The sequence below is a fragment of the Petaurus breviceps genome, unplaced genomic scaffold (genome assembly GCF_028583685.1).
Source record: "Petaurus breviceps papuanus isolate PSGF00001 unplaced genomic scaffold, PetGlider_PUasm1.0 90696, whole genome shotgun sequence".
NCBI lineage: Eukaryota > Metazoa > Chordata > Mammalia > Diprotodontia > Petauridae > Petaurus > Petaurus breviceps.
In genome coordinates this window covers 1,032,515-1,049,631 of record NW_027187314.1, presented here as the reverse complement: position 1 = coordinate 1,049,631, position 17,117 = coordinate 1,032,515, and the positions used below count along the sequence as shown (strand labels likewise).

Below are 17,117 nucleotides of genomic sequence, written 5' to 3'. Positions count from 1 at the left end.
TTTCTTTTGGTTAAAATTAATTTTTAATGTGTCCTTAGGTTAAGACATCAGAATTTTATAGATACTCTCGGCAGCTACGACATGAAGTTGACCAAGCATTGAATTACTTTCATAGTGTTCACCAGCAGCCTTTGATGGAAATGAAATCCAGCCGCATCCGTTCTGCCAAACCCCAGACTGCAGTATTCAGAGGAATGATAGGACATAGCATGGTAAATAGTAAAATTCTTCTTTTACACAAACCACGGGTCTGGTGGGAGCTGGAGGGTCCACAAGTACCTCTACGACCAGACTGCCTTGCCATCGTGAATAACTTTGTGTTCTTGTTAGGCGGGGAAGAACTGGGGCCAGATGGTGAATTCCATGCTTCCTCCAAAGTGTTCAGGTATGACCCAAGACAAAATACTTGGTTGAGAATGGCAGATATGTCTGTACCACGTTCAGAATTTGCAGTTGGTGTTATTGGTAGGTACATCTATGCTGTGGCTGGAAGAACAAGAGATGAGACATTTTATTCAACAGAGCGTTATGACATCACTGAAGACAAATGGGAATTTGTGGATCCTTATCCAGTTAATAAATATGGACATGAGGGGACAGTGCTTAGTAACAAGTTGTTCATCACTGGTGGAATTACCTCATCTTCTACTTCCAAACAAGTATGTGTATTTGATCCTAGTAAAGAAGGGACAGTGGAACACCGAACAAGAAGAACTCAAGTAGTTACTAATTGTTGGGAGAATAAGTGCAAAATGAATTATGCCAGATGCTTTCACAAAATGATTTCTTATAATGGTAAGCTTTATGTGTTTGGTGGTGTCTGTGTGATCTTAAGGGCCTCTTTTGAATCACAAGGATGCCCTTCCACAGAAGTTTATGACCCAGACACTGATCAGTGGACTATCTTGGCATCAATGCCAATTGGTAGAAGTGGTCATGGTGTAGCTGTATTGGACAAACAAATAATGGTTCTTGGAGGCCTTTGCTATAATGGTCATTACAGTGATTCTATTCTCACATTTGATCCAGAAGAAAATAAATGGAAAGAAGATGAGTACCCACGGATGCCCTGTAAACTCGATGGTTTACAAGTATGCAGCCTGCATTTTCCTGAATATGTATTAGAGCATGTTAGACGTTGCAGCTAAAAATGTACATCTCCCTTAAAGGAAAGAAAGCAAAGCGTAGTATTTAAGGCTCTTAAGTACTTGTTGGTGTTGTAGTAGTTACTCAATGCATAAAGAGAAACAGGGAATGCACCTCACCAGTTTTACTAGCAATGCCATTGTTAAGGTATTGTAAAATTTTTTTCTCCTTGCATTTTCCCCCTTTTCAGTGGCCTCATCAGCTCATGCAGTAAATTCATTCTAGAAAATAGCAGTTACACTTATAGCCTCTGGAAGCAGTTGAATAGAATGATCCACTTGTCTGGAAAGTTTATTTTATACCTTAAAAAAACATTTTAAAGTGTCAAGGTAGGATTTGGTAGTCTTCTAGAAGACCTACTTTCAAGTGTCATTTAAAGTGATTTCAGTCATTTCTTCTATCTAAAGTCTTTTGGATTGCTCATTATGTCAATATTTCACTTTTGGTTTTGTCATACAAACAGCTTAAAACTTAACTTTTTGCATGGCTTTTGTATAGTAGTCTGCTGAAAATGCAAAAATATAAATTTTCTACTAAATTAACAACTTTTTATACTCAAAACACTATTTCTATGCTGCCTTCTATTGTCTGCATTGTGTTTGTAAGTGAAGAAAATATATGCACATGTGAATACATAATAAAATCTATATACAGTGCATCTTTTTGTGTGGTTAGGCTCTTACATTTTTAATTAGTGCACAAATTGTCAGTCATACTTGTTGAGTTTTAGATGTAGTATAACATCTTTTCATGTATTAATATTAAAAAAAAAAATAAAGTAACTGGAGGCCTCATTTGGTATCAAAGTACCCTATCTTTGATACATGCTGATTGACTCAGTAACATTTGAACTCTTTATATTCGTGATACATATATAAACTCATGAAGATTAAGATTTTATATTTATTTAAAAAGTAAATACTAAGGTAAACCACATCAATGTTTGTCTTTCACTTTTGAATATGTTTCTCTTTTCAGTACCTTTGAATGTCATTCTACTTGTAGTGAGAACTGGACATGTCTAAGCCCTAATTCTGCAGTGTGCAAGCACTTTTTACCACTCCAGAGGTGGTTATACTCTACTGTATGTGATGGAGATTCAGTAGTGGTATTACTTATAGTTTGTATTTGAATCTAGTAATAATTTTCAGGTATCATCCAAGGGTGATGGATTATGAAAATGAGAAACATGAATTTTAAAACAGGCCATATTTACCATTTATTTACTGAGAGAAATAATAAAATGTCAGCAGTTGTTGTCTTTACCCTGGTGCCCTTTTTGTCCTTTGGAAGATTTTTAGTGATATCACATACATAATTAAAACACCTTACAAAATAAGTTTAACTTCCATTTCTTCTCCCTCTCTTCCCTCCATTCCCACTTCTACCAAAGTGGGGCTATGTACTTCTGTTATTAAGCATAAACTAATAGCTCTTAGAGATTTAGAACTTAATTCTAATTGCAGACATTATAAACAAACTGTTATCAGATTAATAATTACTTCCTCAAAGTTTTGTTATGAAATTTACCATCTTATTTTTTCTTCTAAACTATCTAGTGGCATTGGTGATCAAACCCTCATCTTCTGTCTTTTGTACTAAAGTACCATAGATCATGAAGAATCATAACCCCAAAGTTAAAAAATGATCAAGAATAGTTTTTAAAAATATGTTTATTAAGAAGGGTGCTTTAGGACTAAATGTACCTTTTAGTTATTTAAACTCAAATAGTATTGTTTAGTTGAGTGTAACCTGGGGAATTTGTTTCCTGGAGCATGCCATGGCCAAATTGGTGTCATTTTCCTCATCCTCTAATTGGCCTTCAATAGGCCATGCCTGCACTGGCAAGTGTAAGATGTAAGACATTTGTGCAATATTACAGTGCTGTTATGTAAATTTTCTAGTTTTATACAAGTTTTGATTGCTGCCATCATTGAAAGTAATGTGGCAAGGTGAAAGAACTTCCAAAGAAGAAACTTCATGGTAACTTTGCCTCCCACCCTCCAACCCAATGTAGATTATACTGTGAAGTAAAATCTGGTTTGAAAATACCAAAATTGTTCATTTTTGTGAGTGACAAGCAGTAAGGTAAATGAAAAAGTATATAAAAATCGCGAACTAACTTTTAATTTGAGAAAAGTTATTATTGTTCATCTGCTTAAAAGACAAAATATTTCATTAAAATAAACTTATAATTCAAACAAGAACAAAGTCTATGATTGAGCAAGAGATTAATCTGGAACTGTTCATCAGAGAGCAAAGTTTGCAAAGAAGTTTTAGTTTTAGGATGTGATTATTTCTTTTCAGTTTCTAGGAAATAAATTGATCATTGCTTTTGCAGGGTTATCTACACAAGAGCCTTCTTCATCTTTTTAAAAAAAATAGACAAGTTCCTGACATATTAATATTTAATAAAGTTTTAGCTTTCTTTTCCTTTTAATAAGATTTTGTGAGCAGACTGTCTTGGCGAGGTGGTATGTTTTTTTCCCCCTCTAAAAGTGCTAAAAAGTTTTCTTTCTAGCTAAATGCAAATTGAGAAAAGTTTCTTCTTTTTATACTCTTAATATCTTTCCTTTATCTTTATGTCTTTACAAGTGCTCCATCTTATTAGAGATAAGAAAACAAGGAAAGATAAAAAACACATTTTATTCTGGTGCCTATATCCAGGGTTTTTCTAACTGTAAGTGTATTTTTGTTCTGCTTTTACTGTTTTCCTACTTAGCTATGACTTGATAGCCATTGTTAGGGAGAGATCTAAGAAAACAGCCAAGTTGGTATGCTTGCTGTTTTATATTAAAGGTAATAAGGCCAAGATTAAGGTTTATAAAACAAACATCTGTGAAATCCTAACTTGAACAATGGAATTCAGTCTTATGAAAGTCGTTTCTAAAGTAATGTTACTGGTAAACAGTTTTGAGCATTAAGAATAATTGATGTTTGCTTGGGTTCTGAATGTATAATGTCTGAGAGAGAACTTTAGCTATGTATATTTATATTTCTAATGGAGATTATTTTAAATCCATAACTAATTTACATTCCCTTGTAAAATTGTGATTTAAATGTAGAGATTTATTTTTGTTAAACTATAGAAATGGTTTTCATAAGGATTTTTTTCAAGTTTATTTTACTATGTGTTTTTCCCCCAGAACCATTTGTGCATTTTTATCAATATATGTTATGCCTATGCTCAAGTGTTTTTTTTTAAACTTCAGATAAGAGATTCGAAAACCATACAGTGTCACTGTTGTGACTGTTCTACATACTTAGTGTAGGTAAACTTTTAAAAATTTGACAAATAGATCATTTTTATTTACTCTTCTTTTTCAAACAATTGAGTTTCCTTGCACTTCTTCAGTCTTCCTTTTCATGGTAATATAAGTGTTGATGTTAATTTGCTTAAAGAAAAAAATCTTGTAGTACAACCTTTTCATAAAATACAAAGCTTTCCCACTGAAGCTTTTGTTTTTAAAGATGTGATTAGGAGAAATACTACTGGTTTTGAAAAAAAGTTTAATAGAATATTATTTTTTCCGGAAACAATTTTCTATTCCTTCATCGTGCCCTGCACTTTGCTAGAGTTAAGGTAATTGTGAAATACTGACTGAGCCCTTCTCTGACCCTCTTTAAACTTGTACCTTCTGAAGCCTCATTCTAGATAGCATGCTGTCCTGAGATAAACACACTTATCTAGTGTGTGAAGTAATAAAGAAACAGATGGAAAGGTTTGTCTTAAATGAAATTAAACTTTAGAATGTTTTATAATGAATAATTTGAGATAAGCACTCTCCTAGAAATGTTAAATATTCAGTGGGCTCTTCATTTTTATATATGTGTATGTGGTGTTAGGTCATGACATTTCAGTTTGATAAGCTATCAGAAATTTTTGGAGAATCTATAATTTGAAAGTCTCAACTAAAAATAAAAATATTAATATAGGCCAAAATGTAAATTAGACATCACTGAGAAATATTTGGCAGTCAGCAATGAAAATGTATTGTTAATGGCAGCTTTCTTAGGTCACTTAGCCTAACCATACATTTTAAATCTTGTTTGCACATATAACCATTTTTAGGGATCATGAGCTTGATTGTATCTTTAGCTTAAACTTGGTTTGAAGGAGGGGACCCCAAAAACCTAAAGAACTTCCCCTTAAATGAGAAAGTACTGAAGTTTAGTCAAACAACCAATAGAATTAAATGTTAAGTAAGAGTAGAGTGAAGTAATAGATAAACTCATGGAAGTCCATTATCCTAACAGTACTTTAATATAACTTAAATACTAATTATATAAGCTATAATAATATTGAGAAAATTCCATTTTTTACTTTTTAGTTTTGTTTCCTATTGATACTCTTGAATTATTTTATATACCTTTGGAAATAATTATCATAGGTTGAAGAATTCTATTAATCTCATGTTACCAGTATGCCAGTAAGGGACGGGTATTTTGCTTTCTAAAAGAATGTTTCCAATAAGGTAATTGGAGAAGTTGTTTTCTACCTAGCCTGTATGCACCATGACTCTTGGGCATACATTGTCTATAGAAATATTTTGAGCTTTTATGTACGTTTTGGGCTAGTAGTCTTAACAGCAACTCCAGGGTTGTTAAAAAATTCTTAGAATAATTTAAGGTTTGCCTTTTATAACTGTTTTGAAAAGCCTTTACATTTTTGTCAGGTAATTTTCCCAAACTGTGGATACAATCTGTTCAGACATATATGTATATGTTATCCATTCTGTTTTTAAATTGAAAAAAATGTAAAAAGTGTGTATAAAGAAATTGTAAATAAAATATTTTTAATCTTTAAAACTTACTCTTTGCCCTTTTTATTTACTATACATACATACATATATATACACACACTCTTGCTTTCTAGTTTCCCATGTGAAATCACTAATTTCTTAATATCACAAACTGGTTTATGTTCAACACAGTGGAAATAAGATTTCTGAATATGTCTTCGATCTTTGAGTCACACTTATGTGTGGAAATTTATTTCAATTTTCAATAATTACAATCAGGAAGTTTCATCAAATAGCATTTGAAGGTTCGAAACATCAACTCAGTTTTATAGGCCTTCACTTTGTTGATGAATTTTAGTTTATGGTAACTTAAAGTCTATAACCAAATTGGATAGCTTTTTTGACTTGTAATTCTTAAAAACACGTTGAAATTTTGAGTGTAGACAGAAGCAGATCTGCCTCTACATGAGTGCCTATGGTACCTTTCCCCTGAAACTCCATCTTGAAACTGATTAATTAATCTATCACCTAGAAGTTTCACTTAATTACCAGTATGGCAAAATATTACCTTGCTGACTACTAGTCATAATATTACCTTGTTTTGAGATGACCAATCCAATATTTGGGTGGGTAGATTTTGTTTGTTTGTTTTTAAATTACCTGTGCAACTGTGTATTTTGTGACTTTTATCAAGTAACTTTTAACTTTTTAAGCCTATTTTTTTTTCTAAAGCAATTGGGGTTAAGTAACTTGCTCAAGGTTACAAGGCCAGTTATTTCTGGGTGTGGTGCTAAGTATCTGAGCCCGGATTTGATCCCAGGTCATCCCGACTCTGGGGCCATTGCTCTTACTCGCTGTGCTACCTGGCCGCCCCTTAAGCCTATTTTCTTGAGAAAATGTGAGTTTTTATAAGATGCCTTGCAACTCTTAACATTCTGTGAAATTTTCAATTTAGCTGAGGAGACATGATAAATTTCTCTACCTGAATGTGACTGCTGTCTTTTTCTAAGAAGTACATTTTTTTTCCTAAGAAAAAAAATTGTCACTATAACAGTATTTGGCATTTTAAAAATAATCTCAGTTGATCCTCATACAACCCTGTGAGAGAAGTAGGACAAGTACTCTTGTCCCTATTCTGCACTGAGAATCCTGAAGCTCAAAGGGATTATGACTCGCCCAAAGTCACAGCGGTGGTATCAGATTCAAGGTCTCTCCTAACTACTCCAAGTTGAGCATTCTTTCCACTATACCAAACTGGATTTTTACACCCATGTAATTTGTAATATAAATTTCCCTGAATTTGGATCGGATACTCTATGACTAAAGTACCAGCGATTATTGAGAACTATTCAAATCAGTAGTTGCATTGGTATCTCTGAGATGATTTTTTTTTCAGTATACTTTGCACCATAATCCTTATGAAATGTGGGAAAAGAATAAGCAGTAGATTGATCACATAACCATCCAAAGAGAAAAAGGATTCTATTGCCTGAAGAATGAACTAGAGATACCTCCAAGAAAATAGAGAGAGAGTCTCCTTTGACAGAATGTAACCTCTTTGAAGGAAGGGGCTTTCACTTTTGTCTTTGATCCCTATCAGCTAGCATAATGTCTGGCACATAGTAGGCACTTAAGAAATGCTTGTTGACTGAATAAGTAAGGAACATCCTACTTAGAATTTTTATTTTTATTTTACATGAATCAGAAGTATGCTATCATAGAATTTAAAGCTGGAAGAGACCTATGAAATCATCCAGTTTAGCTTTTTCATTTCATTGCTCAGAATATTGAGGCACAAGGGAAGGGTAATTTGCCAAAGGTCAGACAGGTGACTAAATAGACCTGAGATTTAAACCTAGGTACTCTGACCCCAAATCCCACACCACAGCTATGGAAAGTTAAATTATTCCAAAAACAATTATTGGAATCACTAGATTTGAGATTTAGAAGGGACATTGAAAGTTAATTCAACACATATATGAAAGGAATTACTGTCATAATAAGCCTGATGAGGTCATCTCTTTATCATAGCTGAGTGGTATAGTGCATAGAACAGAACCTGGAGACAGGAAGACCTGAATTCAAATCCTGCCTCAGTTACTAGCTACTGATTTAGGCAAATCACTGAACTCTGTCTCAATTTCCTCATCTATAAAATGAGGGGATTGGATTCAGTTACCTCTTAAGATCTCCTTCAATCTTATCATATAAAAATTTCCATTGAAGGAGAGCTCATCACTTCTCAAGGCAATTCTACTTCTGATCAGTTCTCATTGTTAGGAAGTTTTTCCTGAAATGAATCCTCTGCACTGAGATGTGCAAATTTAGAGACATCTCTACTCATATGGACTATTTGTACCTGTTCAAGCTCATGTTGGTCTGATCAGTAACAGATGGGACACCCCGTACTTTGATCCTAACATATTGATGTCATTTTGGTCCTCTTTGATAATGAAGGACAACAACCAACCAATAGCCCCTGGTGTGCCCTCTGAGGCCAAACAGATCAAGTCTAATCCCTCCTCCATGTGACTGCCCTTCAAATACTATCCTATTCCATCTGAGTCTTCTGGTTTATCATTCCCTAGTTCTACCAAAAGGTTCTTAGATGTCATGGAGTCAAGGCCTTTTACCATTCTGGTTGCCTTTTGAACCCTTTCCAACTTCTCAATGAATTTAAACTGTGGTACCTAGAATTGAACACAAAGAAAGGTGGCATTAACTTTTTTTGTCTACTCTGCACTCTGCTGACTCATGTTGAGTTTGCAGTCTACTAAAACTGCTTTCTAACCATTGTGCCTCTCATTCTGCATTTGTCAAACTGATCTTTTGAACCCAAATGTAAGATTTTACATTTATTGAATACAGTCTTACTAAATTCATCTCAATGTTTTAGCCTGTTAGGGTGTGAGTTGTTTTTTTTTTTAATCCCTATCTCATCCAGTATGTTAGCTATCCTCAGCTTATTGTCATTTGCAAATTTTATGAGTATGTATCTATGTCTTTCTCCAAATCTTTCATAAAAATTTTAGACTGTACAGACCTAATTACAGACTCCTGGGGTAACTCCTCTGCCAGAGAGAGACCTTTTCCACATTTACATTGAACTATTTTTAAATTAAATTTTTGAAAAATGAACAAAATTGAATTTCTCTTTTAATATACTCCCACCCTCTCCCACCCTCACTGAAAAAGAAAAAAAATTATTGAAACAAATATGCATAGTCAATAGTTGGTCATGGCCAAAAATATATATATCTCATTCCTCACCTTGAAGCTATCAAGCCTCTGTCATGAGGAGGTAGCATGCTTCATCAGTCCTCTGGAATCATGATTGTCAGTGTTTGTAATCAGAGTTTTTAATTCTTTAAAAGTTGTTTATTTCTAGAATACTGACAAAGAAAGATGAATCAACATCTGATGAGGCAGAGGACTCTGTTGATTTCCAATAGAGCATGGAACAGCAACATGTTCCTGAATGGTTGAAATGATAAAAAAGGATTGTGAAAGCAGAATTTACAACCTACACAAGCAGAAATAATTGGTAGAATAGAAAACCTTGAATCCATGGTGGCAAGTCTCATCAAAGAAGTAAAAAGGGTTTAACTGCTTGGGAATGTGAAGATACAGAAGTGAAGGACGATCTGGAAAAAGAAACAAAAAGCACTAACATTAAAAGAAGGCATGATCTCCACACAAACAAAACAAAACACATTGGTCTTAAAGACAGACTGAGTAGAGACAACATTAAGGCTTATAGGTATCTCAGAAGAATATGACAAGTTAAAAAAACCTGAACACCATAATGTAAGAAATAATATAAGAAAATGGAATACAAAAGATGAAGTGCTAATTGAAAGAACCCACAGATTGCCTCTATAATAATAATAATAATAATAATAGTTAAAATACCGACATAAACTCCGACTCATAATGATTATATTTAATAATTCCACTGACAGACAACAAATTCTGTAAGCAACCACGAGAATGACCTTTAAATATAAAGGAAAGGAAATTTGAATTACCCAAGACTCCTCTGCACCTATCAAAAATCATAGGAGGGAATGGAAAAACATGTTCTGAATAGGAGAGGAGCTCATGATGCAGCCCATGAGGACCTGCTCTGCAAATCTGAGCCTATCTATAAATGAAAAGATATGACTGAATAATTTAAAAAGAGGCATTTGAAACATTCATTGAATTAATTTAATTTTTCCTACTGCTACCTCATTGTCAGCTTCCCCAAGTAAGAAGAGTTGAATGTTCTCTAACCATGTATTTTATGCCTTACATCTCCCTTTGGGTGCAATGTGTCCCCTGACAGAAGGTGACAAAGGGTTAGACTGGGCATCTTCCATCTGTCCCAAATTAATGAGCCATCACAAGGCAACTTCCCCCTTCTGCTGCCAGTCTAATCTCCCACCTTCAATGCGTAGAACCTCTTATGTAAAGAGAAACAACTCCCTTTGACTTCAGGCTTTATATTTCCTGCTGCCTCTGTTCCTTAAGGGAAAAGGAAGAGGAAAGTTGATGGAAGATGAAACTTCTTTCTACTGCTGTTCAACTTCCATCATCTGTAGTACCCTTTTCCTGCCTAATCTTTAGCCTTCAGAGAGGAGTAGTGAAGCAGGGTCTCCCAACTGACCATCTCACCATGTGCTTTCCATCTCAGATTGCATTTGCTTCCAGTGTGATCTGCAGCCTCCTTTGGAAAAATAGAGTGGTGTCTTCCACTCACTGCTAAACATTCTCACACCTGGTCATAACCTTCATATGTCAGTCATTCTTAATCTCTGTAGGTCATTGTCCAAACCCCATTTTTCACCCCTACCCCCACCACCTGATTTCTTATTCCTAGCCCACTCAACCTTCTCATCACAAAGTTTCAAAAATGAAGCTATTCACTGAGTTCCCCCTTCTCCCCTCTTTTTTTTTTTTAAATTTCCCACATGCCTTCTACCATTATCTCCTTCAGCCCTGTCTCAAATGATGAGGTGGCCTTACTGTTTTTTTTTAAAGCAATTGGGGTTAAGTAACTTCCTCAAGGTTACATAGCCAGTTATTTTGTGTGGGTGTTAAGTATCTGAGGCCAGAAATGATCCCAGGTCTCCCAACTCCAGGGCCGGCACTCTTACTCACTGTACCACCTGGCTTCCCCAGGTGGCCTTACTCTTACACCACCCATCTTACACCACCCTCTCTCCTCTGGAATGCCTGTTCCATGGGCAACCAACTTCCTTTCATTCTGTATCTTACCCTCCCTCACTCCTTCTTATACTAATTATTACTAACACCTGGCTTCCCCCAGATAGTATAGCCTTCTTGACCACTCTTTCTAGTACTGATTATACTTTCACTTATTTTCCTCAGCTCAGTGATCAAGGTGGGGGAGTTGAAATACTCTTTGTTTCCCATTACCACTTCCAGATACTCCCCTTTCTTCCATCATTTGAGTAACCTTTCTTCCTTTGAGGTTCATGTTATGTATAAATAAAAATCCTGATTGCTCTTGTCTCCATAGCCCTACATGACTTCCTTTCCTTTCTCAATGAATTTTGTACATGACTCACAATTTTTCTCTCCTTCCTAACTTTGCTAGGGGATTTCATCATAAATATTAACTCTTCCTCAAACCCCCTAGCCATTCAGTTCCTCAACCTACTCATTTCCCATGATCTTATTCTTCCACTCCACCTCATTCACACACAAAAAACATCTCTGATGTTGCCATCACAAATGTACTACCTCCATGTTCAAGAATTCTGAAATGTCCTTATATGGCCATAAGCTATTGACTTTTCACCTTTCCTTCTGCCTTTGGTTACAAAACCTTACTTTTTGCCCATTCTAAGACCTCCAATCCTTCAACCTCTCAAATCTCTCCCAGGCCATCTTCCTTGGACTAGACATTTGCTCTTTTCCCCATCTTGACTGCTTCATGGACTAATCAACTCTGTAGTGTCCTCGGCTCTCTTGAATCCTTAGTACTCTTAATTAGCTAGCCAATTGTACCCTGCCAAGCCTGAGATCACTACCACCATTGGCTGACTTTACTTCTACACTACACATGTGCTGTTGAACAAAAGTAGAAAATTGCAACCATTCTGACTTGGTCCAATACAAATGTATGTTACACAGCCACAACTGAGCTCTCCCTGCTGCTAGACAATCTTACATCCACCTTGTCAACTCACTATCATCCCACTTTCCACAGAGGCTCTTCCAATCATTTTCATTCTTCCTCAAACTTCCCATGATTCCCTCTTCCCTTCCTTCTCAGCTGAGAATCTTGCTTCATATTTTTCAGGAAAAGAAAAGAAAGGTGGCTAAGTGGCACAGTGAATAGAGCACTGGCCCTGGAGTCAGGAGGACCTGAATTCAAATCCAGCCTCAGACACTTAACACTAGCCATGTGACCCTGGGCAAGTCACTTTACCCCATTTGCCCTGCCTTCTCCCTTCCAAAAAGAAACAAGAAAAAAAGAAAAAAATGAAGCTATTCACTGAGTTCCCCCTTCTCCCCTCTTCTTTTTTTATTTTACATATGCCTTCTACCATTATCTCCTTCAACCCTGTCTCAAATGATGACGTGACCTTACTCTTTAGAAGCTAATCCATCTACCTACTCAAGCAATCTCATTTCATCCTATTACCTCCAAATTCCCCCTTTGTTATTCCCATTCTTCACTTATTTTTCAATTTCTTCCTGTCTACTGGTTCATTCTCTACCACCTACAAACATGTCAACCAGATCTCCCTCATTGTGAAAGAATTTTCACTTCATCCTTCCACATTATGAAGTCTAATCAGTTCATCACTCTCTAAAGCCAGCTGCTTAAGAAACACTTTGTTTTAATTGGTGTGACTTATTATACTTTAAGTCACATATCTATTTGGAGCTTATTTTTGTGAATGGTGTGAGTTGTTGGTTTAAACCCAAATTTCTACCAGACTACTCTCCAGATTTCCCAGCAATTTTTCCAAACTGGGGTCTTTGGGTTTATCGAACACTTATCCTACTGTGTTCGCTATGTTTATCCTACTGTGTTCAATATGTTTACCAAACGTATCCCACTACTCTTTTATTTTTTTAACCAGTAGCAAATAATTGTAATATTTACTGCTTTGTAGTACATTTTGAAGTCTGGTAATGATATACTGCTCCCTTCCTTGCCATTTAAAAAAAATTATTACTCTAATATTCCTGACTTTTTGTTCCTCAATTTCTATTTTGTTATTTTTTTCTAGGTTTGAAAATATTTTTGAGAATTTTATTTGTGTAGTGCTGGATAAATAAGTTAATTTAAGTTGATTTTTTAAAAATTATATTTGTTCAACCTACACATGAACAAATGGTATTTCTCCAATTATGTAGGTTTGGCTTTATTTCTGCAGAGTTTGGGTGAATCTTGCTAGGCAAAGTACCAAATATTACTTATGCAATTTCTTGGAATGAAATTTTACTTCATAACTATTCTTCGTGAGTTTTGTTGGTTATATAGAGGAATGCTAATGATTTGCATGGATTCTTAGTAAAGTTATTTCAATTTATTTTTAGTTGACTCTAGAGTTTTTTAAGTACATCACTATATCATCTTCAATAAGCAATAAATTTGTTTCCTTTTTGCCTATGTTTATTCCCTCAATTTTCTTTGTCTTGCCTCATTTCTAGAAATATATTAAACATTTAAACATCTAGCAAAACATTTCTAGCAATATATTAAAATAGTAGTGGTAATCATGGGCATCTTTGCTTGGGATAACCCTGGTCTCTTTTCCATTACTTATAATGTTTTCTCCTGCATTTAGATAAATACTACTTACTAAATTTAAGAAACACCCATTTAACTAGCCGTGTGACCTTGGGCAAATCACTTAACCCCAATTGTCCTCCAAAAAGCAAAAAAAAAAAAAAAACAAACACCCATTTATTCCTATGGTTTCAGATTTTGTAAATCTTTTTTTTTAACATCTAATTATCTAATCATATGATGTGTTATTAATATGATTATTATGTTTATAGCCTTCATTTCATTGAACCACCCTTAAATTCCAAGTATAAACTCAAACTCATCATAATGTATAATCTTTCTAATATATTGTAGCCTGTTTACTAATATTTTATTACAATTTTTTGCATCAATGTTCTTTATGGATATTATTTTGTAGTTTTCTTCATCTGCTTTGTCTATCCTGAATTAGGAATTAAGACCATATTAGTGTCACAAAAAGAGTGAAATGGTGTCTTCTTTTCTTTCTATTGTAAACAGTTTATGTAGTTTTATATAATAATACACTTGTAAATCAGATTCTGAAGTTTTTTTTTTCCTTTGGGAATTAATTTATGGATTGTTTAATTTCTTAATTGATCTTAAAATGCATAAAGAGACATACATTTTCAGTCATGGCTAATGTGGTAATCTATGCAGCCATGTATCAAGGATTTTAATTTTCAAGTTTTTAAAAAAATTGCTCAAGGTAAATAGAGGTATGGATGGAATTTTTAAAATGCTACTGAAAAAATAACGTAATAAATTATTAAAAACAAAAATAAACAAATGAAATAAGCAGGGAAACTATATAATGCCTAAAGGTACCATAGACATTGAATAAATATCAATACTTCACATGTAATATACATATGCACATATAGACTGAATAGTATATAAAAAATAATTAAAGAAAAAAATCCATCAAATTACAAGCTGAATTGGAAAGTGAAACTATAACAGTAAGGGCCCTCAATATAGCTTTCTCAAAGCTAGACAAATATATCAAAAAGATAAACAGGAAAGAAAGATCTGAAAATAATTTTAGAAAAGTTAGATATGATACATCTCTGGCAATTACTAAATTGGAATAGAAAGAAACATATATTTTTCAGCAGTACATAAAACCTTACAAAAACTGATCATCCATTGGAGCATTAAAAGCCTCACAAACAAAAATTTTAAAGCAAATAGTAAACTAAATATTAATATTTCTAAAAACAGAAATATTAGAAATTATTAAAATAAATTTGAAAATCCTTCTTAACTACACCACAATAAAACTCATTTGAAGAAAGGAACAAAAAAATTTAGAAAATGACTCATCTTAAATAATTAGTGGGTTAAAAAACAATGGAAATAATTAAAAATTTTATCCAAAAAATGGCAGCAATGAAACAAAATATCAAAATTTTTAGGATGTAACCAAAGCAGTCTGAGAAGAAATTTTACAGTTCTTAAACACTCTCGTCAACAAAAGATATAACAGATCAATGAACTGACCATGAGGTTTTTTTAAAAAGGAAAAGCAACAAATAAATTCTAACTAAAGAAAAAAAATAAAAATTCTGAAAATTGAAAAAGAGATTAATGAAATCAAAAGCAAAAAAATGTATTGAATTGATGAGATCAGTTTGCCTAGTTACATGCCAATAAGCTGACAAATATTTACAAGTATTTACAAAAATATAACAGTTAACAATAAAAGAAATAGAGCACTAAAATAATCCAGTCTCAGAAAAAAGAAGTCAAACAGGTCATAAATGAATTCTCAAAGAAAAGGATACAAGGTTAGTTTAATATTAGGAAAACAATGAACATAATAGACCATATTAGCAGCAAAACAATAAAAATTACTATCTCTATCAATAGATATACTAAAAAGCAGTTAGAGTATAGAGCATCCATTTCCGATAAAATGCTAAAAATAAATAAACTTTTCCTTAATGTGGTAACTATATCTGTCTAAAACTAAGAGCCAATATTATATGCAATGGGGATAAATTAAGGATCCTTCCAGTGATATCAAGGGTAAATTAAGATTATCCATTATCAACCTCATCTGACATGGTGCTAGAAACAGTAGTGAAGAGGAAACTTTATCACTTTTTCTAGATAATATGATGGTCTATCTAGAGAGACCAAAAAAATCAACTAATATTAATTGAAACAATTAACAATAACCTCTGCAAAGTACTGGATAGAAAATAAAGCCACAAAATTCCAAAAGAGAAATTCCATTTAAAATTTTATTCTCTGAACAAAACACTCCTTCTCTTGGTTCTGGGCATTTTCTCTGGCTCTCTCTCATGCCTGGAATACTCTCTTCCTCATCGCTGCCTCCTAGTCCCAGCTAGAACCCCACCTTCTAAAAGAACATTTAATTAAGAGGAACCCCTCTTAATTCTAGTGCCTTTCCTCTGTTGATTATTTCCTGTTTGTCCTGTATACAGGTTGTTCATATATAGTTATTTGAATGTTGTCTTCCTCTGTAAGGACAGAGACTGTCTTTTACCTTTCTTTGTACTCCAATACTTAGTCCTGTGTGCCTGACTCATAGTCATGCTTATTAACTGGTTATAGAATTTATAATATATTTGTAAGTCCACTTATCAGAACACATATGAATTATATGAATAAAAGTCTCTTTACATACATAAAGAAAAACCCAAATAATGAGAGAGCTTTTAACTGCTCATGGTTAGCCCATGTCATTATGGTAAAAATGACAATATTCTCTAAATTATTTTACTTACTAAACCCCATATCAATCAAATTACTAAAGGTTTAGTTTACATGATGAGAAAAAATAACAACAAAATTCATCTGGAGGAACAAAAGATAAAGAATTGTAATGGAAATAATGAAAAAGAAACAAAGAAAAAGGCTTAGAACTGTGAGATTTCAAACTATACTACAAAACTGTAATCATTAAAACTATTTGGTACTAGTTTAAAAAATAAAAAAGTGGAGTAATGGGACAGAAACAAAAGATTCAGGGGCAAATGAATGTAATAGCATTTGACAAACACAAAGACCCCAACTACTGCAGCACAGATGCATTATTTAACAAAAACTGCTGGGAAAACTGGAAAACAATCTGACAGAAATTTGACTTTACCCCTATTTCACACTACATACAATAATAAGCTTCAAATGGATACATGACCTAGATATAAAAGATCATACCATAAACCAATTAAAGGATTAATGGACATAACTTTTCACAACTATGGATAGATGGGGGAGTGGGAAGGAGAAAGGTAGTGATAACAATGTAGAAAAGAAGGAAGAAAAGGGAAGGAAGGGAAGAGAATAGCTATTTAATTTATTATGGAAATTAAATATACTGTGATGTTTTAAAAGGGAATGGGTTAAAATGATATTAATATGTGGAAGAAAAAATTGAAGGGGGAAGGAAAGAAGGAAAGGAAGGAAGAAATTACAATAACTTTTTC

At 33.8% G+C, this 17,117-nt stretch overlaps 1 protein-coding gene across 2 annotated transcripts in view; it reads left to right on the top strand.

Annotated features, from left to right (window-relative positions):
* Positions 1-5,955, top strand: part of KLHL15 (kelch like family member 15) — a 61,773-nt gene extending 55,818 nt beyond the window's left edge. For both annotated transcript variants that reach the window (XM_069065637.1, XM_069065638.1), the window contains one exon: positions 39-5,955. In XM_069065637.1, coding sequence (XP_068921738.1) covers positions 39-1,148 — 1,110 coding nt within the window. In that variant the 3' untranslated portion in view covers positions 1,149-5,955. The remainder of the gene's footprint in view (positions 1-38) is intronic.
* The last annotated feature ends 11,162 nt before the right edge of the window (positions 5,956-17,117 follow it).